The sequence below is a fragment of the Bos javanicus genome, chromosome 11 (assembly GCF_032452875.1).
Source record: "Bos javanicus breed banteng chromosome 11, ARS-OSU_banteng_1.0, whole genome shotgun sequence".
Classification (NCBI taxonomy): Eukaryota; Metazoa; Chordata; class Mammalia; order Artiodactyla; family Bovidae; genus Bos; species Bos javanicus.
In genome coordinates, this window is record NC_083878.1 from 10115422 (window position 1) to 10142823 (window position 27402).

Consider the following 27402-nt stretch of genomic DNA (forward strand, 5'->3'; position numbering starts at 1 on the left):
AAGGCCAGTCCAATCCCCACACCCTTGAGATAGAAGCTCTGTGCAATTGACCAGGAACAGTCTGTTGTAGCCATCACTGCCCCCTCTGACAGGGGCACAGTAGCCAGGAGGGACAAGGTCCAGCAGATACCTAAAGAAACCCTCTCCTCCCATCACTTGTGGGGCTACTGGGGAAAGGTAGGGAGTCAGGAGACTCCCAGGAAAAGATGTGAGTCTGCCTCCTGTTGGGTTAAGGGCCAACATTCTGGAATTCACTTGGCTCGTGACAGTCAACGGTGAGCGTCTCTTTCTGGCTCTACTTTCAGTAAGGTCACGTGGATAGTAGCAGACCACTGGTTAGGGTTGACAAGCTAAGAGTCACAATGTGTGGACCAAAAACAGAGGGGAATTTAAGAGTAAGGGCCAGAAAGTGGACGACCTTTAGAGTCTGGAGGTAAACACAAATACAAACCCCATCCCCAACCCTCTCCCTGGCTGCTTTTACGTGCAAAAGCCAGTCAGGTCTCTGGTAGCCAGAATCCTCACAGTTCTACCTGCAGGAACCCTGCACACTTCTTCACCTCCCTTATCACTGGATTCTTTCCAACCCCACAACCCCACAGTCTGAAGATAATGCAACAGTTATTCACACTATTTCTTTGGGAACAGGTTTCACATTTCTATCCTCTCACTCACTCTTGGGGCTTGAACTTTCCACAGCCAAAGATGTGGCTCCCCTCCATTCCTGCCTATTTCCAACTTTCCTGTTTTCCTACATTTCACTTCTCATTTTCCTCCAACCAGAGCCACTATCCAAGGAGCAAATGCCCCACATCCACTGTGATCTGGCCCTCCCTCCTTGTGAAACTGTTCTCCCCTTTTCCCAGAGACTCCAGGTCCCTCTGAAATCCCCCATTCCCTTCCTTTCTCAAAATAAAACTAACCCATAACCTCAAGAGTGTACAGTGAGTGAGGATAAACCAAATACAGAGCCCTCCTCCATTCCCACAAAGATTAATAAGGTCACCAAGGTCAGATGCACCTGAAGAGTATAAAAATGACAGGCCCTGCTCCCAAAACCTAGACACTGGCAGCTAAGATCTGACCAGAGATGACCCAGGACAGGATGTTTGTGTGTGGCAATGACTCTTCTCCAGCCAAATGAGGCTTAAAGTGACTGCATGTGTCATGGTTATCCGATGGTTCAACCGTGTGATAATGGCATAATAAGCCAATTTTTACAAAAACAACCACTACTGGTATAGATAGTGCTTTATTGTTTACACGTTCTCTCATTTAATCCTTGCAGCAACCCTGAGGTAGGTATTATTATCCCCACTTTACAGATGAGTAAGCCATTGTTCCAAGGTTAGACTACTTGCTGAAGATCACACACTTACTTACAGCAAAGCCACCAATAATCACAACCCAAGGGGACTCTTGAGTAGTTCACGGGCTGCTGTCAAGGAAAGTAGAGCTGAAAACCTCAACTGGGAAAGGCTGGACCACTTATGAGAGTTCAGGGGGGTCCCTCACCAGGGATGAATGAGGCACATTCACAGGCCAAGACTGGAACTGAGCAGGAGAAGCCTAGAGCTCCTGGGAGTCGTGAAGCAAGAGGAGGTCTTTACACTTGGTGAGAGTTGACGTGTCTTCAAGTAGGCACAGGGCCCACCTTCCAAGGAATGGAGTAACAAGAAGGTATCCAGCAGCTGCCAGTCCAGAGGCTAGCCACAGGGCAAGTGTGGCAGGGCAGGAAGAGCTGCCCCTGCTTGGCACTACGTCAGCTTGGCCAACACGTGCTGACTTTCAGGTAGTGGTCCTTTACTTTTGTTAAGGCTTGAGAATCTGATGAGAGTCATAACCCCCTGCCCCCCGAGAAAAATATAGACACACGTGTACAGACAGCATCCTACATACAGTTTTAGGGAGGCCCTGAATCTCAGGTGAAATCCTGCTTTACAGCAAGGATGTCATGAATAAAGTCACCGAAACAAACCTATCTTTGTGCAGCTTGTATTTACCATGGCTGTTCCCATTTTGCTATCCCCTGATATTTAGAATGTTGTGAAGTTTTAACAGAAGTCAAGGAGAGGGTTCTAGCCAGAGAAAGAGTAGCTGTGCATGGCAGTGGTGGCAGCCAGGAGGCAAAAACAAAGAAAAAGATAGGGTCATATGTACTATTCCACCCAGAAGATCACTTCTGGGGTTTTTGTCTACTCAACAGAAGGGCTGTGAGAGGTGATGGAGACAGGGCAGTGGTTTCCTCCTTTCAGAAAGGAGAGCCATTCCCTCACTGGCTACAGGGTCTAAAGTCCTGTTGGCATTGCCCTACTCCGACCTGACCCTCTCTGTATCCCATGAATACACCTGAGCATCGGGCCAGTCATCCATGCACGTGTGGCCAGGTAATCTATGAACACCCGTGTATTTACACATGCTCTTTCACGGAAGAAGGAAAACTGGGATGGGGTAGGTCTCAGGACAGAGATTGCGTGTTGCAGTTTGGGGAGCATGCATTCCCCACAGAGAATCACATACATTTCAAGAATCAGCACAAGAAGTCAGGGCACATGAGCCCCCAAACACTTCCACAGTTCTCCTTCTGGCCAGGGCCCAACCCGAAAGCAAAGTTGCAGCGCTGTCCTGGGCCAAAGCGCCAAACTAACAAGCCCAAGAGAGTGGGCTGAAGGGGTCACACGGGTTGAGCGGGCAAGTGCAGGAAAAGTACTGATTCACTGTGACAGCAGTTCTGATCTCTCAGGGGAATCAGGCAAAGGCCTGGCCCTGAACCCATCCAGGCCCAGAGAGAGCAGACAGGGAAGCTGAAGTGACCATTCAAAGGACAAAGAAAACTCAGAGGCCACGGTGACATTCCAGGCCCACTGACCCCCCAGCATCCCAGTAGTCATTCCATCCAGGGGTCACTCATGCACTGGTGCTTATTTGCCCGGCCCTGGATGGATGTCTCTGTGCTGGTGGTTATTTGCCCGGCCCTAGATGGACGTCTCATCACAGGTGGCTAGAGGAGCCCCAGTTAGCCGAATGTGGGCTGGGCTTGGGCAAGGATCAAGTAGAAAGGGTGGAGGGAAGCCACCAAAGCCACTGCCCCTCTTGGCCAAGGCCAGGGGCAGCCGCTCATCTTCGGGAGAGGGAGAGGGAGGATCCTGGCTGTAGCTTGTGGTACCAGACGGTGGGACCCCTAGGTCCAAGCCCACCTTGTCTCTAGCCAGAAGTTCCCTTTGTCGCTGTCGCTGCTGATGCCGACCAATCAGGAGGAGAGTCAGGGACGCTGCAAGAACTCCCAGGAAGAAGCCTGCTAGTCCAGCCCCTATTGTGTGAGCCTGACTCAAGGGGCCCTGCGGGGTGCCCCACACCAAGCTGTAAGCAGCCACCACGCGGGCTGCCCCACCCTCCTGACACTCACAGGCATAAGCACCCATGGCCCCTGGGGATATCACCACTTCTAGCCCCTCCTGCCGGCGGGTGAGTGCAGTCACTCCGCTGGGCTGGCGCCACACGCAGGATGCCCAGGCTGAGCTTGGGGAACACGGCAAGACCACATGTGCAGCTGCAGCCACAGGAACTTCAAACACCACCGGGTGTTCTGGAGAGAAAGCAGAGGCACAAACGATGGTGACGCTATAGGTTTGGGGTGACAGAAATGTGGGGTGATATGAGAAGGGGCCATGGGGGGACAAAGCCAAAAGGGGGATCCCCAAAGACAGTAAGGCTGCCACATCTTCCAGCAGACAAGTTTTAAAGTAGGTCCAAAAAGGACTACTTTCTAGGCCCTTCCAGCCACTCCACCCATATTTCCCCAAACCATACAGACCTCCAGGCTCTTCAGGACACAAAGAAGAGACATCCGCTGACTCTATGTCTTGAACCAGCCTATAAAGAAGAAAACACTTGATAAATCCAGTGTCAACATCCCCTCTACCCTCCTCGGTACCACTGAACGTTCACTTGCCAATTGCACCTCCCGTCATCTCCTAAATCACTTCTAGAATTATCAGTCAACATTCTCTTCATCCCTAAACTTTTCCCCAATACCTTTTAGATGCATGACATTTTCTACAAATTCTACAAATATTTCTATTTGTAGAATTCTACAAATTGTACAAATATTTCTATTTGTAGAATTCTACAAATTGTACAAATATTTCTAGTAGTCGACAGAGAATTAAATCTGCACTAGGTCTGTCAGAAAGACATTTGGTTGGGGTACAAACAAAAGAAACACAGGAGCCTTCCAAGAAGTACAGCTGGTTGTCCACAACCCCAAGATTTCTCTGGAAATCTCTGGTAAAAGATTTTTCTGTTAAGAGCAAAGCTTCTTTCCTATCACAGTTAATTAAAATCCTGTTAGGATCAGTGAGATGACTGTGTATTTCATAAAATAGCTCAGCTAAAGGCACATCTGTGGTTATCACCAGTGCTTGGGGATGAAATCACCTTGCAAGCGCATAAAAGTGTAAAGTGAAGAGAAGGATTAAACCCAGGGGAGTATTAGCATTCAGAAACTAGCTGGAAAAAGAACCAATAAGAGACATCTAGATAGGTGAGAGAGGTAAGAAGGAAAACCAGGAGAATGCAGAATCATAGAAGGCAACAATATAACATTTTTCAAGGAAGGAAAGAGGGAGTGAAACCACTTCTGAGAGCACTTGTAGAAAACTGAGAAGCAAATGGCAACATGCAAGTCAACCACAGGCAGGGCAGGTCCAGCAGGGATGAGGACAGGCGGATGAGTTAGTATGGGCTGACGGATGGACACACCAGTGATACGAGCACACAAACCACACACACACGCAGGGCAACATCAACCCATGAGAAACAGACTCAGACGGATGGCTGGGCAGGAGCTGGGACCTCAGGCAATGCAACAGTGTAGCCACACTCACCCTCCGTGCTCTCCAGGGTGGGCCACACACGCAGCTAGCCGAACGCTCCAGGCACAGGCAGGGTCTCGGGCCAAAATGCACTCTGAGCAGCTCTGCAGACGGCCACAGTTGGCTGTATTCACTTGTGTCACCTCAGTACGGGAGCCAACCAAGAGCCAGTTCTACAGAAAGGGAATGAGCAAAAGGAACATGCTAGCTCTCCCAGACCTCAGGGTCACCAACTGTCTCTGGATTCAGATATCTTCCCAGCAGACTTGCCAAAATCTACAACTCACTTGGTATAACTTCATATTCTCAACTGGCTGAGGCTCTGGGAATAAGGCCAGATCCTCAAGGACACTGAGCTGGGCTCCAATCTGCACTGCTCGGTGGAGGTGTCCGTCCTCTAGGAAGCAGGCAAGGGGCAAAACATCATAACATAACTACCTGTGCCCGGGACCCTGATTACCTGTATGCAGGGGACCCTCTCTGTGGCCACAGCCTGTGTGCACTGGATGGGCAACTTGCTTGGCTATTAAACATACCTGTCCCCAGATAGAGCACATCATACTCTTTCCCTGAGAGGCTAGGGACCCTGTGGGCCACAACTCTGAGATAGGCTGTATCAGTCGTGACCAGGAGGGGGCGGCCATCAGCTGGAAACACTGGCCTGTCCATGAGCGGGTGGTCCCGGATGAAGGTGAGCACACGGTCAGGCAGGAAGAGTGATGAGCCAAACTGCTGGAGCTTCATGTTGTTGGTGATGCACTAGAGGAAACAGAATGTGTGACAAAGCTTCGCAGGGGCCAGGAAGTGTCTGTGATGCTTAGCTGGACTCTTGTCCTCGTGGGGCAACTCAGTTCTTCACTGCCCCAGCCCCCTCACCTCTCCAGGCCTGGGCTGGGGTACGTCATTGTCCATGACAGGCAGTCCCCTGTTGCAGTCATGTTTCAGCTCTCTGAAGGGACCATTCAGCACAGTCCGAATATCTTGGGGTCGGAAGGAACAGACAGCAGAGATGGCAGCCCCTTCCCTGGAAGAGTCACAGATGGGAGCCAGATATTTGGCGGGAACTGGGGGGAGGCAACTCAGCCCCCGTCAAATGAGATGACCCATGAGAAACACACAGGGAGCTGTGCAGCCTGCCCCAGGGCAGAGGGAGCAGGGTTCCAGGAAGAATCCACCCCACTCTGGAGGAGACCGCACTGACACTGAACCAATCCCAGGTGTCTTCCACCCTGTAACTCTCCATATCAGGAGCCCCTCACCACTGGGAGGAAAAGATGCCGTAAAAGACAGGTGTCCCTGCTCCACCCTCAGGTCGAAGAATGGCCACGTCCTGCAGGACACTCGAGGCCCGGCCATGCTCAGGCCCTGGACATAGCAGGTCAGCCTTTAGAAAGGTCGTCCATCTCTGCTGGAGGGTCTTCCGGCCCCCAAGATCGCCCTGGGATGACAAGCACGTAGGAAGTTCTTTTTAGAAGACCAATGTTAGGGAAGGACCGTGGAGACCAATACACACTCCCCCCAGTCAAGATGCATAGAAATGCAAGGACAGAGACAGAGTAACTGAGGAGGACAATGCGATACAGGGCGGGCAGGATCACAATAATGAGCGTGACCACGTTTATTGTGCACGTGTAAAGTACTGCACTACGTGCTTTACATAAGTTGCTCCGTTTAGTCCTCAGAACAGTACCTATTCCTGTCCAGAGTTACACAGGCAGTAAGCAGTGTAGCAAGGACTTGAATCCAGGTCTGTTTGTCAACAGTTTCTGCCTTTAACCTCTACACTGCGGTGTCACACGGGGTAATAATGGGGGTAAAAGAGGCCACAGCCCTTTCTCCCACATTCCTCAAGCTGCCAGAAAAGTAGTTAAGGTCCAGCAGAAAAGGAGATGGGAGAGAGACACAAAGACAAGAGACCAGAGGAAAAGACAGGAGAACAAGCGGAGCAGAAAACAAGGCAGATAGCTGGGATCAGGGTCTCACCGCACACACACGAGCCACCCTCGGGACTTTAATGCGTTCGTATGAATCAAGCGCTCGGGCAATCTCCGTAAAGAAAAAGTAGATCTCATCGTCTCCATCTTCATCCCCCCACTCGGCTGGGCTCAAGGCCATGGCTGCAACAAAGGCTGGGGCTGGGGAGACCGGCGGCTTCAGATCCCACAGACATAGTCTGGGGCGGCCCAGCCTCCCCCGACTCTGTCCCCGGAGCAGCCCCCCTCTGCCCACCGTTAAGCCAGGATGGCAAGGTCTCTGTCCGAACCCAGTCCTCAGCGCGACCCACAGCCCGAGAGATGATCGGCTCGGTCCCCAGGTAGTTCTTCACAGTGGCAGCGTAGAGGGCGCCCCCTGCAGGGTGACAGCGAGAAGACGGGCTGTCAGACTCATTGAAGGAGCCTGCAGAAAGGGTCACGGTGGGCAGAGTAGGGAGTAAAAGCAGGGGCAAGAACCCTCAAGGGCTAAGCACCCATGTGCCAGGCACTGCTAAGCACAGGAGGCATTATCTCACTTAAAGTGTTCCAGGGCAGTAACAGGAACCAGGGTTGAGGGGAAAATGCTGGAATGTTCATGTATAAGAAAGAATAAAAGCTATCCCTGTGGAAATCAAGATTTTTTGTTGGTCTGTTTCTTGTTGTTGTCATTTTTAATGACTTTTCTGTTTTACAATATGCTAATTACATGATAACTTTCCAGGAAGAGATCTGCTCTGCAGCATGTTCCCATCTTGCTGAGCTCTCCCACTATGGTGAATGTCTAAAGGAACTAGTGTTCTTTCTGAGTATTAGTGGCGTACACTGCCCTGGAACAAATCACCACTTTAGGGTATACTAGCATCATTTAGGGAACTGATCAAAATGCAGGTCCCTAAACCTGGGGCCCACAATTCTCACTCAGTAGAGTCGGGGATTGGCCCATGAGTTACTATGGTGTGGGCGACTCAAGACCTCACTCTGAAAAACACCAACCCAAGGGGTTTCTGGATGTTTCACAGCCCGCCACAGGAAGCAACGAGGAATCAGATCCTTCCTCCTGGTTCAGTGGCAGAGCAGAGGCGCTCTAGCGATGGTGGGGATTAGAGAAATGAGATACCACACGCATTCTGGGAAGAAATGGAAGGTGCAGCTCTGTGGGCTGAATATAAGAACTATAACCACTCTGATCAACACGGCCAAAGGCTCAGACAAGACTGGAGAAAATGACTTAGGGGATGAAAGAAGGTCACAAACCCCCTACTGGAGTTTTGAGTATTACAGGGACTCTGCAGAGAACAGAAGCATTCCTTCAGCACCTACTACAGAAGAGGCACTGCGCTGGGCGCTGAGAACATCACTGCTCCCCCAAGAATTCCCAGCTGAGTCTAGAAGACAAATGTAACCAGATACCAGGAGGCGTGGACTCCTAGGTGTGTGGGGGAGCACAGAGGAGGAGTGTGCTAGTTCTCTAACTAGGAGAACTAGTTCTCTCCTAGTTCTCTAACTAGGAGAACAGCATCTCAGAGGTCATGTCTGAGCTGGCTCTGAAGAATGAGCAATTTTCCAGGCAGAAGGACTTCAGGGAGAAGACAGGCAAGTGGGGAAGGGGGGAGCCATGTCTGGTGATGTGGGGCACTCCCGGTGGGAGCACAGGGCAAGTAAGCAGAGATCGCTAGAGGTGCAGTGATAGGCACTCAGTTGTGATGCATCTTCTCTGTATCACCAGGAAAATGTGGACTTTATTCTAAAGGTGAAGGCAAAACCGCAGAGATTTTCTTGAGGAGGAGTGACATAATTAGTTTTGTTTTTTAGGAAGACAATGCTAATTAAAAGGGCCTTCTCACAGCAGAAACTAATTCAAAATTGTAAAGCAACTACACTCCAATAAAACTTAACTGAGGACTTCCCTGGTGGTCCAGAGCTTAAGAATCTGCCTGCCAGTGCAGGGGACACAAGTGCTATCCCTGGTCCGGAAAGATTCCACATACCGCCATTTGCTGCCATAAAGTCACCACAACTCATGTCTGCGCACAGCAAGGAAAACCCAGAGCGGCCATTAATTAATTCATTCGTTTTTAAAAAGGACCTTCATACAGTCCTGGCAAGAATAAAGGAGGACTAAGGCACAGCAGAGGAAAGAAAGAGGTTGGATTTGGGAGAGATTTCTGAGGAACAGCCCATTAACAAAATTTGAAAATTGAGTATGAGATGTGAAAGAATGTAGTGAGTGAGACAATGTCTCTAAGGTTTCCACCTATAAGACAGACAATAGGAGTTGGTGATATTGTGAACCAAGTGAAGATATGATGGAAGGCTCATAAAGGAGGTGGCCTGAGAGGAGGCGATTTCAGGTTTTGGATGTGCAAAGGTTGAAATGCCTTCGGGACATCTGGTTGGAGCCACTGGAAGGCGATTGAACAGAAGGGTGTGGACAACAGGGTCAGAGCCAAGCAACCTGGGAGTCATGTTTAGGTCGCTATGTGAACCTAGAAGCCAGGGGAAAAAGGGAGAAGGAAACCCTGGGGCACTGCCACTTGAGAGCAGTTGAGAAGATCATGTCAAGGAGGCTAGAGAAGCAAGCAAGGCTGGAGTGCTGGAGGCTGGTGTCCAGGAACCCCAGCAAGAGCCACGGGGTCCTGCACACTGAGGGAGGCAGCAGAGGGCAGGGCCACCTTGAGGGAAGCACTGCATCCCGGGCTCACAGATGCTCCTGTGAAGCTGCATGTCTCAGGCACTGAAATGATAACGACTAAACTTAAAAACACTTGATGCAGGGCAAAAAAAAAAAAAAAGGTGGGGGGGGCAGGAGGTGGGAGGGGAGACTACACTATCACTCAAGCTTGTGAAAGGAATCCAAGCATTTTAGAGTCAGGAAGGTTGGGTTTGAACTCTGAATACTTATTAGTAGTGTGATCTTAGGCAAATTACCCTTCCTAAGCCTCAGGTTCCTCAAATGTAGAATATGGATAATACCGCCTTCCACTCAGAGCAGTAAGATAAAGTAAAAATAAAGTGTTAGTCAGTCGTGTCCAATTCTTTGGGATCCCATGGACTGTAGCCCACCAGGCTCCTTTGTCCGCGGAATTCTCCAGGCAAGAATACTGGAGTAGGTTGCCATTCCTTTCTCCAAGGGATCTTCCTGACCCAGGGTTAGAACCCCGGTCTCCTGCACTGCGGGCTGATTCTTCACCATCTGAGCCACCCCGGAAGTCCTACTCAGAGCAGTGCTAAAGGTTAAATGAGATAAACAGAGACACCCAGGTGGGGCCTGGCCATGGCTGGCACTCACCACGTGTCAGGTGTGGCAGCTCGCAAACCTCGGAGGACCGTATGCTTGTTTATTGCCATAAGGCAGGAGGCCACAACTGTAAAATGGCATCCCATTTCCTTCCAGAGTGTTTCAGGAGGGAGAAAATAAGATTTGGGGCATAGGTTCTGGCAGCTAAGGAGCAGCAAATAAAAAAATCTTCAGTAGTTCCAGGGGGTGGCAGTTAGGGGTGGGGGAGAAGTTGATACAGAAGCCAGAATTGGAATGAAAATTTTTCTAAGAGCATTATATATGAAACACTTTAAAACCAAAATTCTGACAGAAGCTGTGTCATGGATACCCTGAGAATGGGGGAGATGTGGTGAAAGAGATAGCTATAAATATTTTGGAAGCATAACTTGATGTGTTTGAGGGAGAACAGTCGAAAATATTCTGGAAACGGTAAAGGACCACAGACAGCCATGCAAGGAGCCAGGGGTGGACAGAGGTAAAGTCCTAAGACTTTCTAAGGGATCGGTGGGGCAGCCAGCAGCTCTGGAGCCTAGAACTGCGGAAGAGCACGTTCACTCAGGGTGGAAGGGCAGAGGGCCACAGAGGGACCGCAGGAGGGATCAGGCACTTTGGGAGGGCACAGCAGGGCTTCAGGTGTTCTAAGAATACCGAGGGGTTTACAACACAAACGTCACATACACGAAGAGGAAAAGGAACAGCAGCCACCGCGGTCACAGGGGCAGGAGTCCACAGGAGTACACAGTATCACATGCCCTGAATTTCCCGGAACAGTCCATTTCAAATATTCTATGGTACTGTCCATACAATAAAATATCCCTGTATGAGAAATTGTTTGGGAACTTATTACTGACTAGATCAAGCTAGTAAACATGAAAATATACATCTACTATATTGGCAAAAGATGGTATGTCACAGAAAGTGATGCCCAAAGTTCTGAATTCAGTGAACAAGGTAGAAAAAAACACCAGGTGTAATTCAACCCTATTTTAACAAAAAATTATATATATATATGTATATATATATATATATATATATATCTTTAGTTGCAGGAAAGATTGAAGGAGTTACAACTGTACAGTGTTACTGATGCTTGTTTCTGACTAATGAAATAACAAATAATTTTTATTTTCTCCTCTCTATTGTTTTGTATTCACTGAATGTTTTTTGTAGTTAGCATCTTTTATTTTTATAAACCTCCCCCCAAATTAAGATACTGTCATTTTGGAAATACGAGGAAAAAAAGATTGAAAGCCACAAAGATGAAGAATCACAGTCAAAGAAAGGTGACAATTATGTGCAGAAATAGATCTCTACTTGCTCAGAGGTAAAGTCTGTGAACATAAGCCTCCCAGATACGATAATAACTCAACACTGACAGACTAGGATACAAGCCATGGCAGTGAATATTTCACTATACCCTCGAGGGGTTCAATTTTTAACTCTGGTGTCAAAATGCTCACTTTATTATTATTACTTTTTTTTTTTTTTTTTTACTTTACAATATTGTATTGGTTTTGCCATACATCAACTGGTGGAAACTGGTGGATGTATGGCAAAATGCTCACTTTTAAAGAAGGTTTATAAGAAGAATTATCACTCATTGGTTTTAGAAAGAGGGCTTTAAACATATCCTGTCCTGCCTTCTTCCTCTCTCTTTTCTTCTCATGGTCAGAGCTTTGCAGGGTAGACAGCTGTGTGTGTGTGTGTCTGTGTGTGTCTGTGTGTGTGTGTCTGTGTGTGTGTGTGTGTGTGTGCGTGCACGGGTGCACTTAGTGGCTTCAGTCATATCCGACTCTGTGCAACCCTAGGGACTGTAGCCTGACAAGTTCCTCTGTCCATGGGATTCTCCAGGCAAGAATACTGGAGTGGGTTGCCATGCCCTCCTCCAGGGGATCTTCCCAACCCAGGGACTGAACCAGCATCCCTTATGTATCCTGCATTGGCAGGTGAGTTCTTTACCACTAGCACCACCTGGGTAGCCCAGATAGACTGCTATTGACTTAATATTCTCTATTTCCTTATCTAAGGATTATGCTAGCTGGATACTTTTTTTAAAAGTCTATTATCAGGACATAATTATAGATCATTGGAGATGCAGTTTTTACCCTACCTTTTCCTCTGCTGGCCATATAGGATTTCTCTAACTATCTTGTTTTGGTGTATGAATGCTAGTCTCAGGGTACACACATTCATGGATTTAAGAGATAAGCTTGACCCCAAAATGCAGGCAGCACCCAGTACATCTGGAACACATACAGGGCTCCTTGACTGACGCGGTAATCAAAAGATGCAATGAGACCAAAAGGAGACAAGAAAAACATGAGATGGGTTCCCAAGAGAAAACAAAAGCTCCCTTCTGCTCTTCTTCATAAGAGCCCTATTTATTACCGGATGTGACGGGGAGGGCCGAAGATGACAAATCACCTTTTCCAGCTTAGGTACCTTGGTGGGTGATGGCACTAACGCACTCACAGAAGGGGACACTGGTGCAGAAGGTTTGGGGGACGTGAGTGAAGACGATGAGCTCGGTTTGGGACATGCTGATTCTGAGATTCCTGGGGGACATCTAAGTGGAGCTGTCTGGAAGGTAGCTGGATGTGTGGTCCGTAGCTCCACATAGGATATGGGAGGCATCAGAATTTGGTGGAAACAGAATCCATAGGGCTGGCTGAGATCACAATCACAAAGAATATAAGAGAAGAGGATCTTGGGAACCCCAACGTTTAAAGCATGAACAGAAGACAGACACTGCAAAGAAGACTGAGAAGGAATTGCTGATGATCTTAGGCTAATGTGAACATTACTGTCAAAATATTTGCATTTTTCCAAATTGGAATAGTGCAAATAGAGACATTGAGATCATTTTTTTTTAATTTTATCTCAGTGCAGTGCAGATAAATGTCAAATTTGAAGATAAGATTTCTGAGACTTTTTCCTAAAGAAATACAAGTACCAATAAACACATGAAAAGCTCTTTGATCTAATAGAAATGCTAATCAAAAACATCAAATTGGACTCTGGAGAAAGTCACTGTTTTATGTTTATTAACTGTAATTTTGGTTATAGCTAACAGGGTGTAATGAAACAGACCCTCTCATCACTGCTGGTAGGACTAACTGAAGAGCAAATGTGGCCAAATCCATCAAGTATTATAAAAATTTTTTATATCCTTTGGCCCAGCAATCCTACGTTTTGGATTGACTAATGTAATTAATTGCTGTTGTTTAGTTGTCAAGTCATGTCCGACTATTTTGTGACCCCATAGGCCAAGCTCCTCTGTCCATGGGATTTCCCAGGCAAGTATACTGGAGTGGGTTGCCATTTCCTTCTCCAGGAGATCTTCCTGATTCAGGGATAGAACTCGTGTCTCCTGCATTAACAGGTGGGTTCTTTACCACTGAGCCACCTGGGAAGCCATGTAATTAATTAGATTCATGTAAATGATTTACAAAAAAATTTATATAAAAGGATTCCTTACACAGCATTATTTATAAAAGCAATATTTTAAAATCTGAATGTATAATTATATGGAAATAAATAATTGTACTATATTCATAAGATGAAAAAGTATGCAATCACTAATAAAATCAAATTTTGAATAATTGAACAAATTCTACGATGATAAAATGCTCAGTATACAATACTAAGTGAAATATACATAATTCCAATTTATTATATTTATAATACATGTACACACACAGAATAAAAGAAGATACTCCAAAATAATAATAGTGGTTTCCTGGTGATGACTGAATTACAATCAGCTTTTAACTTTCTTCTTTATACATTTCTGTATTTTCTCAATTTCCCACAATGCATGTTGCAATTTTTATAATTTAAAATAAGAAATACTCCTGCCATCATAGTCTAATATTTTCATTACTAAGAGCTTTTACTTTTCTTTCAAAATACCTCTATTATCCTTAAAGACATTTGTATGACTCCTAACTGGGAATTTGGGTTCTAATTCTTAAATAATGTTGCCGTTATCTTCTATACTGCTATTTAATATTTTCAAAACAGAGGGACAGTAGGGCACAGTAGATCAACATTGAAAGCTCCAGCTAAGTATTGGCATTATGTCAGACCAAGAAAAAATTACATTATAGCCCTATACAGAACTTCAGAGGGAAACATTTAATTTGTAAATACCTTTTAAGACTTTTCTTATAAAGTCATGCATAAGAAAAAAGTTTAATGTTAGATCTTACACCCAATTTTTGCTATTCATAAAATACTGTGCAATATTTAAATTAAAATGTAAATTGTCCTATTGTACTATTGACAATATACATAAAATCGATAACTAATGAGAACATACTATATAGCAGAGGGAACTCTGCTTAATGCACTGTGGTGACCTGAATGAGAAAGGGAGTCCAAAAGGGAGCAGAGACATGTATGTTATGGCTGATTCATTTCACTGAATAGTAGAAACTAGCACAATATTGTAAATCAACTGTACTTCAATACAAATTAATTTAAACAAAAAAACAAGTAATACAACTCCTTCCTACTCTATCCCATACACTAGCCATCAGGCCAGGGATCCAGCAGGGTTTTGAAGGTTATATTCCCATCTCAATGCAGAAACTCCAAGCAAATGTGCTTGTTTATTTTGAATAGTTTTCATAGTTAAAAATGTTTAATTGTCTGATATTTTATAATAAAGTTTGCAGCAACCTTAGTGAAGAAAGAAAAAACAGTATGATGAATGATGCTAAAAAGTCAACTGATTAGCTAGTTGGGGAAAATCAATTTTGATTCCCTTCTCATGCCATTTGAAAAATAAATTTCAAATAGATTAGAGTTAAAATGTTTGGGAAAAAATTTGAGAAGAAAATTTTACCTGCTCCCTAACTGAAGAAGGATTTAGCTTAAAATATATGATCACAAAAGAAAAGATATAGATTGGAATACTAATACCTTACCTGAAAATTGGCCCAAGAACATGAGCAGAGGATTGACCAAAGCAGAAATAAAAGTAAGTACTAAAACATGAAAAATGTTTAACTTCACTAATATTCAAAGAAATACAAATCAAAGCAAGGTGCCATTTTTAGCCTCAAATCAGCAAAAAAGAAGAAGTTTAATAACAAAAGTTATTAAACAAAGCAGTACAGTGAAATTTATGTGAGAAAAAAACTCATTTACTGCTGATTTAGAGTGTAAATTGGTATACCCTTTCTAAAAACTCAATTAGCAACAGATAATGAGCTGTAAAATAGTCACACCCTTTAATATAGTAATCCATTTGCAGTAGTCTTAAAGAAACGATCTAAAATGAGGATAAAAATTTATGTACAAAAAGATTCACTACAGTGTTACAGTGGTGATGGTTTAGTCGCTCAGTCGTGTCCAACTCTGTGACCCCATGGACTGTAGCCCACCAGGCTCCTCCATCCATGGATTTTCCAGGCAAGAATCCTGGAGTAGGTTGCCATTTCCTTCGCCAGGGGATCTTCCCAACCTAGGGATCAAACCCAGGTCTCCTGCATTGCAGGCAAATTCTTTACCAACTGAGCCACTAGGGAAGCCCTTGGTGTTACAGACAAGTATTATAGACAATAGTAAAAACTTTGAAGTGAACTAAATGAAGTTGAGAATAAGTTCATATAAATGATTTGGAATTGTTAAATCAGCATATGCTCACAGGTTGAGTAAAATAATATCATTAAAATTTTTCTTCACAAAAAATTTTAAAATTATATAGAAATGCCTATGCTATAAAGTCACGTGACAATATTCAAAATTATGTCCATGCAGCATGACATTTTAAAGTTTCATAATATACACACTCATAAATTTCTATTAACCTGCTTGTCTTAAACTATCATGAGAAAAATGGTTGTGTTCTCACTGAATTTGCAGAGCGTATGTGGAGCGGTCTAACCTAATACACAGGCTGTGTGGCACACAAACTGTTCGCTTTGTGGCTACCAAAGAACTAGTCAGTCATTCTCCAGAAAAGCTTAGGTATAGTCTGTGATAGAACCATTCAACACTTGAGCAACTGTATACGTATAACTTGTTCAAAGGAAGTAACAGAAGAAATTTGTTTAATAGTCATTATGGATTCTTCTGAGCAACAAACACTGGCCAGCAAAATGTACATGCATGAGTTTATATGTGTGTGGACATAAAAAGACTAAAAGGAAATATCCTAAAATACTAGCGTGGTTTTCAGAGTAGGAATACTCTAGAACTGTGTTAATATGGTACTCACTAGGTATGAATGGCTATTTACATATAAATTACAATTACATAGAATTTAATATTCTTCCCTTCAGTTGCACTAGTCACATTTCAAGGGCTCAACAGCCCATGTAGCCAGTGGCTACCATATTAGACAGCGAAGATACAGAACAATTCCATCATCATACCAAGTTCTTTTGAACTGTGCTGTTCTAAAAGATTTTTATGTTCTTTATACTTTTTGCAAATTCATTATAATATGCATTGTAGTAGATTCCTCTTCTACTGAGGAAAAAAATGACTAAAAGAAATAAGGTTAACAAAGGAAATGTCCACAGTCTACTGTGAACAGCAGACACATTCTCTAGAGAAAAGCAAGGGAAATGACAGTCTGTGGGGAAAAGCAGGAGGACACAAGCACTCTGGGAAGAACAGGAAAAGCTAGAAAGAGATGTGGGAATAATAGACATTCCGAGGAAAGAAAAGAAAGGACACGGAAATTCAAACAGCAGGGTGGGGAAGGAGGCGATTACAGCAAGAAGTCACAGGTTCTGGTCTCTCCCCACTCACCAGCCATCACAGCTGCTGACCGCTGAGCTGGCTCAAAAGGACATTTCCCCCGGCCACTCTCAAGTCTTTCAACCTGCTGGAAACTGGACACATCCTACAGACCAGAAGGGGGCAATTGGTTTAGAGGTCATGGGGAAGTTCATAGTGAGAATTACAAAGATGGTCAGATGAAGAAAAAACCCAATTCCCACTCATCTCTCATTCCCCCACTACCATCCCTGTATTCCCAGTCTGCCATTCCTGGTTCCACCGCCCATTCCTATATTCCCTATCTCTGCCATCCCTCTTTTCATCAGTTTATTCCTCTTCCCTCAATTCCCACAGTACCTAACACCCACATGCTCTAATGAAGGAATACCTAGGATGGCACTAGAAGACAATGAGAGACTGAAAGGTAGATCTCTCTGAAATGCTGCTGAACTGCTAGCTTGACAACTGGCTGGAGAATGCTATAAGATAAGGAGAACCAGGGAAAAAAGCAGGCCTCCCAGGGGCGGGAGCCCTTAAGAAGGATAAAGCAAAAGTACAGGTTGATAGAGGACCATCTGAAGCCCAGGGGTCTAGAGAGAAGGGCCATCCTTCCCCTAATCCCACCCACCAAACAACAGACAGAACCAGAATCAAGGATACACAGGAGGGAAGGGAATCTGCAAAGTCAATGAAGACCTGAAGCTCAGGTCAGAACCTGAAGATTTGGTGAGTAAGTGTCTTCCTCATCCAGGGATTCCAGAGAGACTGACCTGGGTTGGGGGTTTCCGGCGAGGGCAAGAGGTCTAAGAGTTGCACAGAGTCAGTCAGACAGTACCTTTAGCGGAGCATCCAGCGCTAAGAGAGGCTTTAAGGTAACATCTAAAAATGAAAATCAGGGATGATTTCAACCTGGACTGGTAGGGAAGTTAAATGTGGCCGGTTAGGAATCAGTCATGACATGAAGTGCCAGCATGATATATCTCGTTCACAAACTAGGATGGACATATGATGTTGCTGGAGCCTAATTACTGTGATGGCAGTGGGAGTACCAACACAAATCTACGTCCTCTGAGCACAAGTGCACCACTGGCCCAACTTGACTACTCATGTATTTGTTGCAGTTGGTAAACAGAGTTTTATTTTATTGAGAGAGGCTTGAAGAAGGCCTGTTAAAATCAGGTGTTATCTGATGTTCCCTCAAAGGGGACTGCTGATGTTTTTGTTTAGTCACTAGGTCATGTCTGACTCTTTTGCAACTCTACGGACTGTAATCCGCCAGACTCTTCTGTCCATGGGAATACTGGGTCGAGAATTTTCTGGAATAGAGGACCCCATATAAGCACAATCACCTATGTTGTGTGGCACTGGGCACATCACAGCTTGAGGAGAAAGATGACAGTTCAGTGAGAGATTACCAAGATGTTTAGGCTCTCTGAACATAGGGTTATTACCTGCTGCTTTGGCCTGTTTTATTGCCTCCTTTTCTCCATACTGCCTAGCCTTGCCCCTAATTTACTCTCCATATGCACCCCAGATTAATATTCCAAGACTATTAGTCACTGACGTGATAAATGCTTGAGTCAGAAACAGACAAAAAAAATGGCTCACCACCGCCTCTTTATCCCAAACTACTGCTTCTAATCAAACCCGGATCACCTGTTATTCCTAGAAAACAATTCCTGAAACTACACCCTTACATTTCACCAAGGACTTAAAAAGGATGAGCCTTTTCTCAGTTCTCATTCTCTGTGATCTTTTTGCACTATTGAATACTTCTGATTCACTCCCTTCCTTGAAATATTCTATCTCTTGACTCCCTTGAAATTCTACCTCCTGGAGTCCCTCCTCCTATCGGTTGTCTGTCTCCTTTGGTTGGTTCTCTTCTTTCTAAGCCTCTAATCATGTATCCTTAGTCATTTTCATATATTTCCTTCAAGATCTCATTAATTTTTTGCATTTCTGCCCAGACTTTCTATGCAAATCATTCCCCTAACTCTCTAAAGCCTGATGTCTTCCAAACTCTAGTCCATATTTGCACTTGACTGCTGGACTTACAAAGAGGACCTATTAAAACTCAACATGTCAAAAACTCATCTTCTTCCAGGTTTCCCAAATGGCATCATTATAGTATCTAGGTTTACAGCCTTTGAGTAAGTGAGCCTATTAACTACATAGGTTATGATTACTGTATGTTCAAAGCGACATTTAATTAGGGTCTGAAAGGATAAGATCACTCTACTACATTATCTGAATGTTGAGATTCTTCATTATATCATCATGTGTCAGTCGGCACAGTCTTATCATCAGTTGCGATGAAGGCAAGTCCCTCAAGTTGAAAGCCGGAGCTACATAGCCAGGCTTTCATTAAGCTGCAGGGTTGGAACCCATCCTTTGACTTAGGCCAACAAGAATGCAAGGCATATAAAGGACCTTTCCTAAAAGATTAGGGGTGAGGGATAGAGGGGAGGTGGTCCCTGTTACATGAAACAAATCAAATGTCACACAAGACTCAAGCCACCTAACGTCTCCTCTTGGGTGCAGGCTGGATTAGAAGGACAGGGTAGTGGAACTGAGCCAGACAAACCCTGGGTTTGAATTTTGGCTCTGCCTTGGCCAGCATTATCTCTGACTTTACCTAACTTTGGGGAATGCTGTTTCATTCAGGTAAACTGGAAATAAATACTATCATGATGTGCTATCACTATTATAATAAATAAATATCATGATATGGTGATAAGAATTAATCTCCTCTATGAATGTAAGTATCCAGCAACAAGCCTGAACAGAGCAGACACTCAGTTAAATTGCAATTCTTCTCACTGTTGTTGGTGCTGCTCTTTTAATTCTAACATTTATCTTTGTTAATCGCTGGAGCTCTCTCAACAAAACAAATTAAAATATTTTCCTCCATGTCTAACGAGCTGTCACTGAAGGGCAGCACTCCACATTTTTAGAGCTGGCAGGTCCTATGCTTTGTTTTGTAATAACCTTCATTCTTCTGAGCAATCAACTCTGAGCAAGTTGTTATGGCTGGATCAGCTAGTCAAAGTTCTCAGATAATAGTTATACACAGTCTCAAAGTCATCCATCTGGGACATGAGAAGTTCAGCACTAAGGATAAGGCAAGAAATTGCTCAAGCAGATGGGGATTGCCAGGTAGCAGGATAAGACAGGTAAAGGCAGAAGAGAGCATTCAAGGAGTCTAGAGAGCAGTCTCAGGATGCTCGAAGAGTTAGCACAGCTGCTAGTTGTAACTTCTATTTCCCTATAAACAACTCTTGATTAAAGGATGGTCCTTCATTTCATGAGCTTGCTGGACAGGAGGGTTCAGAAATAGAGCTGAAAGTCATAGGAGTGCAGACCACAGGCCCCTAGCTTCACTCTTGGTTGCTGATATTCTTCAAAAAAAAAAAAAAAAGAAAATGGATAGGGGTCCAAGTCACACCAATCCTGACAGGTGTGTCCAGAACATTTTCTGTCTAGATACTTATGTAACAACCATTAAAGCCGAAGAAGAACAGAAGGCCCTGTGGAACCAGCTTGGAGTGACTGCACCATCTGTAAACCATGGCTCTGGTATTCACATCCATGGGCTCCCTGATCCTATATATACTGGGAAAGGACAAATATGGCAATGACAGTTCCACTGCTACTTTTGTGAGCTTCATGAGAACCGCAGGGAAACTAGACTGTCAATGTTACCTGAAGGGATACAGAGACTGTCAACAACATTCTGAACTGGGAAACCTTCCCAGGATGAGGGAACTAGCCATACTTCAACAGGGAATCTATCACCAGCATGATGAAAATAACTCAACATAAGCCCAACTCCCTCTAGGGAGAGTTCAGAGGGACTAACTAAGGCATCAAATATATACAATTAGAGCATTCTTGAGTCAAAAATATAAGGATGACGTTTAACAAAGAGGTTTCAAGGTATATGCTGAGTAGACCCATGTGGCAAAGACTATTGAAGACTGCAGAAGGATCAAGTCAAGATCTACTATTAATGACCATGGTCAGGAAAGGGAACTGCTGCACTCCCTCCTACCCCTAGCAGAAAGGGATAATAAATGTCCAGTAATATGAAGGATATTCGAGGCTTTTGACTCATTCCAGGGACTGATCACTAATGTGTGCTGCCAGAATAACAGTAATTGACTACCAGGTAACTGATGGGAAAAGGTGAGGGGTCAAAAACATTAAAACCCTTCCCTAAGATGTCACCAACCCCAGGGGCTTTTGAGGCCATGGCCAATCTACCTGTTATTAGGGGTATCCATGTCCCAAGCCTGCCTGGGTTTGAGGTTGGAGATGCCCAGGGCTTTAGCAGCAATGAAGAGGATTAAGAAGAAAACATCCTTGACAGAGTGCCCACCTTGAAGGCAAGATCCGGAGTATGAGGCCAACATGTACTACATTAGTGGGCAGTGACCTCAGAAGCCATGAGAGCAAAGAGTCACAGCCCACACAGAAAGAGGTTGACAGTGGAGGTGGGAGAAAGTGGTGAAAGTCAATTACATGCCATGGGAGGAAGACACAGGTACAGACAGTGCTGTTTGAGAAACGGACCCAGGTTACCTGGACAAACCAGGCACAAGGCAAGGAAACCATGAATTACTGGCCTCTGAAGTTCCTCCCCTCAGCCCAGCTAGCATCCTCACTTCCTTCATCATCCCACTATGGCCCTCTTCACGCTTCGTATTCCTCACCTTCTAGGGACAACCTCCCTCCCCCTCCCTTTCAAACCCTCCTTCGGTGGACAAAGGCTCTACCCTATGAGGGCATCCTTCACCCACAATGTTTCTCATGCACAAGGGCTGCCTTAAGCACGACCCCTGTCACAGTTGCTCACAGAAGACCCCTCCCATCCGCCCACCCCTGTCACTCACAATAACCCCGCACTTCGGATCAAAAGCGAAGGTGCCACAAGTGAGGAGGTGAGAGGCATTGGCAATGGCGAGAATCTGGACAAAATTGTGACATTCGTCCTAGGGGTCAGAGATGGTTAGAATCAGAAGCAGCAGGTACAAGGAAAGGCAGGGTTAGGACAGTTATATGGAGCTCTGGGCATGGTGTTAGAGTCCTTGCCTGGGTCCATGGGGATGGGAGCATTACGGAGGACTGACAGCAAGTCAGGGCTGGACCAAGGCCTCAGCTGACACCCAGGACAGGGCCTGGATTTATACCTACCTCCTTCTTGCCTTTCTTCCTACAGTTCTGTCTGTGGGCCTCAGGCACCATCCAGTCAATCTAGAAAGGAAGAGTGACCATTTCCCCCACATTCTCACCCCAATCCCTCCCAAGTCAGGGTAGGTGGCACAATTCCACAACCTCCATCAACTTGGGAGACAGAACCCCCTCTCCCAACCGCAGAGCACTGCTTTTCATACTGGAGGTCTCCACCCATTAATGAACAGTGAAATCTCAACCAACATTATTTTTAATGAAATAGAATACATCAGAATGTACCACATGTAGGAGAGTAAATATTGTTTCAAAAAAGTTTTCTTTCAGTATATACTTTGTGCACTGGGTCAAAATGTACCAGATATTTCTTACTAAGGGATGATCAAAAAAGTCTGAAAGCTATTGCCCTAGAGTAATGTGATGTTAATGATTCCTTGCCCACTGCCACCTGAACCCTGGCCACTGTGGCCTCCTCCGCATCATCATGAACCTCCGTCCTAGCCTCTTCAGTCACCATGACCCCCCCCAATTACCCTCAGCTGAAACAATGAAGTTGATTATCTACCCTTATTCTTTTTTCACCCAGCATTCCCCCTCCTACCACAATACCCTCCCTCATATGCCATAAAACCAAGGACCCAATCACATGCTCTGGAATCAAAGGTCCTCCCCACTCTCATCTCTCACCCTTCGAGGTTTCTCCCCTGAAAAGGGCAGGGATGTAGCAAAGATCGTGTCCCGGGCGCCGACATAAAGCATGTGAGAAGCAGGATCCACAAGGAGAACTGAGTAATTGTATGTCTGAGGGATGGTGAACCGGGTGAGATAGGAGTCAGCCTCTAGCAGGACCAGAGAATGAGAGTGAAATACGATATCAGCCATCATTTCGTAACAGTTAGGTCCACAAGAGCAAAGCCAAAGGGGTCCATTTTTTGCTTTCTTCCAAGAACCATTTATTTAGCAGCCTTAAGGGCAAAAACAAAGCCTTAACAGGCCAACCAACTAATTTCCCCAGGGACAGATAACTGACGAGGCACACAATAAAGTATGCTTTTTCTATAAAACAGTTTATTAAAACAGCATAAATATTAAGTCTATTTCATATTGGGCTGGCCAAAAAGTTCATTTGGGTTCCCATAAGTTGGTTATGAAAAACCCAAATGAACTTTTTGGCCAACCCAATATTTATTTCTATTCATAGCAACATGATACATAATTGAAAATACCCTTAGAAGGTATGAGTACTTTCCTCTCTAAATCTCCTTTTTTAAAAAAATAATTACTTAATTGTTCAGTCGCTAAGTTGACTCTGCCACCGCATGGACTGCAGCACTCCAGGCCTCTCTGTCCCTCACTGTCTCCCGGAGTTCACCTAAGTTCCTGTCCATTAAATCAGTGATGCTATCCAATGATCTCATTCTCTGCCGCCCTCTCCTCCTCCTTCTTCTCTTGCCTTCAATCTTTCCCAGCATCAGTCTTTTCCAATGAGTCAGCTGTTCGCATCAGGTGCAAACTATTGTTACTTAACAGTAACTCCTTTTTACTTAGAAGGGAAATGTCTCACTCTTTTTACCAACACATTAGTAGACTATTTCCTCTCTCTCCCACCACCCTTGATCCCAACCTGATTCTATCCAAAGAAGTAGACAGTAGCGTGGACAAGAAGAGAATGTGCTTCGGAAATAGATTCTACCCACGGTTTCAGCCCAAGTGTAAATGTGGCTCTTTCACTTACCAGGTGTCTGATCTTGAGTATGTTACCTGCCCACTCTGAGCATCACTTTGCTCATCTGTAAACACCATCCAGTGTTGTTGGGAATCAAATGAGATAACCTATGTGGAAGCATCTGACACATACTACATATTTCACAAATTGTTCCTTTCTTCCACCCTTAAGCATGTGTTCTGTTTGGGCCAAATCTAAACATATATCAGCATTCAGAACTCTGATCTAAGACTTCCCTGGTAGTCCAGTGGATAAGAATCCACCTACCAATGCAGGGGACCCAAGTTTGATCCCTGGTCCAGGAAGATTCCACATGCCATGGAGCAATTAAGCCCCATGCGCAACTCCTGAAGCCCGCAGGCCCTAGAGTCTGTGCTCCACAACGAGAGAAGCCACCAGAATGAGAAGATCATGCACCGCAACAAAGGGTAACCCTTACTCGCTGCAGCTGGCGCAAGCCCACACACAGCAACAAAGATCCAGTGCAATCAAAAAATAAAGTAAATAGTTAATTTTAAAACCCTGATCTATTTAAAGATCAAATAAGATGAATTTACCTTCTTAGCTCAATCTCTGGCGCTGGGGACAGGAATTAATACAGCTCTGCTCTACCTGCTTCATCTGCTCAGCTATCTTCAAGACTGGTAGGATGGCCATGCAGTCTTATATGTGCTGACTGGAGCCCCACCCACCCCATCCTCCCATACCCATACTCATATCTGTGCTGTTTCCTGCCTACTATCCCATGCTTACTATAAGCCCCAGATCACCCAACCACCCTCATATCCCCAACTCTGCCTCAGCTTGTCATATAGACCTCTCTGGATTCCTGGATATGAACCCAACCTGGCAACTTCAATGCCATGCTGTGGCTATTGCTCCAACAGAAACTGAAACCCAGGCTCTGATCACAACTTTGTCGTCTGGATTCATAGCATCCCTATATGTCACTGGTCTGAAATGACACAGTAATTTAGAAAACTCTATTACCCGGTTGTGAGTTTTTCCCAACAGGTTGTACTCTTGGTTTCACTGGTTCTGTCTGTGCAAGGTGCTAACGCTCAGGGCCCACTTCGAAAAACACAAGGTTCACGGCTACACTCATGCCCAACTCAGCAAAGAGCCTTTAAAGGCTTTAAATCACTCCAATGACCACTTTTAACCTCATGGCATCCCTTGGCTTCTTTCACATCTTTTGAAAGGGCATCTCCCTCCTCCTTTTTTTCCTTCTGAAGATTTTTAAAACCATTTAAACAGAATTTTAAATCAACTCATCGAATCGCTTCCCAGCACTCAATGTAGGGCATGGATAGAGGAGCACTGAGGAAGTTAGGAGGGTTATGTTGGATCAGATAATGGGAGACTAGGAGTTGGTGTCAGAGATGAAAGGGCTGCAAGTGGGTTAGGGATATTAGGGCCATGAGTCGGACAAAAGGCTCGGAGGAGGTTAGAACTGAGGATAAGGGAATGAACCTGAGAAGCGGGCAGATGTAAATGCTAAGCTGGCAATCAGAAGGACGGGTGTTTGGAGCAGTATGAAAGATCGATGGGTTTGATAGGATGGTCGTCAGGCTAGCACGACGGACACAAGTGCATGCGAGGGAAGAGGGGAATAGGGAGAGGAAACTTGGAAATGGACGGTCCCCGGCAACCCCCATTCCCCGCCCTGGGCCTCGGTGTCTGCGTCTACACTGTGAGAGGCGGCTGCACAAATAAAGGAGAGCGGGCGCCGCCTGGGCGTGCCGTAGGAGCCCAGACACCCGGTCGGGTGTGGAGCGGCACCACGTGGGGCTCCCGCCTGCATTGGGACGAGGCACGGGCACCGAAGGAAGCCGTGGACAGACCTGTGGGGGCGCGGGGTGCGGCTGCCCGGGTGAGACCGGAAGGTGGGTCTGGGTACCTGCAGGCGGGATCTGGGCCGGGAGCCAAGGGCTAAGGGCGAGGGCGCCCGCGCCTTACCGGAGATAGGAAGCGAGGTCCTGGGGACCGAATGTGGGACGCGGCCACACACCGGGCCTCTCAGCAACGCCAGCAGCAACAGCAGAAATAAGGGCGAGGTCCAGGAGGGCCGCAAGCGCGGGAGGAGCCGCGCGACGGAGCCCGGCATTTTTGCCACCTCCTGGCCACCGGGGTGTGGCACGCCCCGCAGCCTCGCTCGGCAGCTGAACAGCCACCAGCCTGGGCCCACTCAGTTCCCCTTGGTTCGGTTGGGCCTGCGGCTGCCGGTCACAAAGCAACCTGGCTCCACCCCTTCAAGAAGAGACCAATGATTGGGCTAATTTTCTCCTCCCTCAAAGGGGTTGCCTGGAAGAGGCTGGACTAAGAGAAAAAAACCCAACCCAGACAGACGGAGAGCTACACCCAAGGTTAGGTGGGAGGTCTACCTCCGAATTGGGCTGGACTTGTCATTCCAGGATCCTCAGTGACAGATTTGCAAAGGCTCTGCAACCTAGAAGAAATAGACAAATTCCTAGAAATGTGCAATCTTCTAAGAGTAAACAGGAAGAAATAAAAAACATGAACAGATCAATTATGTAATGAAACTGAATCAGTAATAAAACAACTCCTACAAACAAAAGTCTAGGACCGAATGGCTTCCTTCTACCAAACATTTAGAGAAGAGTTAACACCTATGCTTTCCAAACTAGTTCAAAAAAATTTCAGAGGAAGAAATGCTTTCAAACTCATTCTACAAAGCAGGCATCACCCTGATACCGAAACCAGACAAAGATATCACCAAAAAATGAGAAAATTATAGGCCAATATCACTGATGACCATAGATGCAAAAATCCTCAATAAAATAATAGGAAAATGAATTCAATAATACATTAAAAGGCTCATATGCCATGATCAAGTGGGATTCAATTCTCACAACTTAATCAATGTGATACACCAAATTCACAAATTGAAGAACAAAAATCATATGATCATCTCATGCAGAAAAAGTTTTAATGAAAGTAAACATCTATTCATGATTAAAAACTCATCAAAAATAATAAATTAATAAAATAAAAACTAAAAAATATTTTTAAAAACTCATCAAAATGAATATAGAGGGAACAAATCTCAACATAATAAAGGCCATATATGATAAGCCCACATTTATGTTTCAGTAAAGTTTCAGGATACAAAATTAATATACAGAAATCAGTTGCATTTCTATACACTAAGAACTATAGTAAGTCCACTACATATGAACAAGTTCAGTTCCAAGAGCATGTTCATAAGTCTACTTTATTCATTCAGAAGACATACAGATGGGCAACAGGGACATGAAAAGATGGTCAAGATTATTAATATCGGGGAAATGCAAATTGAAATCACAATGAGATGTCACCTCACATCTGTCACTATGGCTGTTATCAAAAGGACAACAAATAACGTGTTGGCAAGGGTGTGGAGAAAAGGGAACCCTCATACACTGATGGTGGGAATTTAAATTGGTACAGGCACTATGGAAACCAGCATGGAGATTCCTCGACAAATTATAACTAGAACTACTATAGGATTCAGGAATTCCACTCCTGCCTATTTGTCTGAAGAAAATGAAAACACTAATTAGAAAAGATACATGCATCTCTATGTTCACTACAGCATTATTTACAATAGCCAAGATATGGAAG

At 45.1% G+C, this 27402-nt stretch overlaps 1 protein-coding gene across 4 annotated transcripts; it reads right to left on the minus strand.

Annotated features, from left to right (window-relative positions):
• Nucleotides 1-1236: 1236 nt before the first annotated feature.
• On the minus strand, nucleotides 1237-26037 carry SEMA4F (ssemaphorin 4F). Of its 4 annotated transcripts, XM_061431820.1 has the most exons (14): nucleotides 25738-26035; nucleotides 22740-22891; nucleotides 22056-22115; nucleotides 21755-21853; nucleotides 16893-16986; nucleotides 7104-7223; nucleotides 6858-7009; nucleotides 6134-6312; nucleotides 5751-5898; nucleotides 5411-5633; nucleotides 5162-5271; nucleotides 4887-5047; nucleotides 3815-3873; nucleotides 1237-3586 (listed from the first exon to the last, which is right to left on the minus strand). In XM_061431820.1, the coding sequence occupies exons 1-14, from the start codon at nucleotides 25883-25885 to the stop codon at nucleotides 2976-2978; spliced, it is 2316 nt and encodes a 771-aa protein (XP_061287804.1). In that variant the 5' UTR covers nucleotides 25886-26035; the 3' UTR covers nucleotides 1237-2975. The 4 variants fall into 4 exon arrangements, with proteins under 4 accessions (XP_061287804.1, XP_061287805.1, XP_061287808.1 ...); XM_061431821.1 differs by lacking the exon at nucleotides 21755-21853; XM_061431824.1 differs by lacking the exons at nucleotides 6858-7009; nucleotides 7104-7223; nucleotides 16893-16986; nucleotides 21755-21853 and having other exon boundaries at nucleotides 25738-26037.
• Between the last annotated feature and the right edge of the window lie 1365 nt (nucleotides 26038-27402).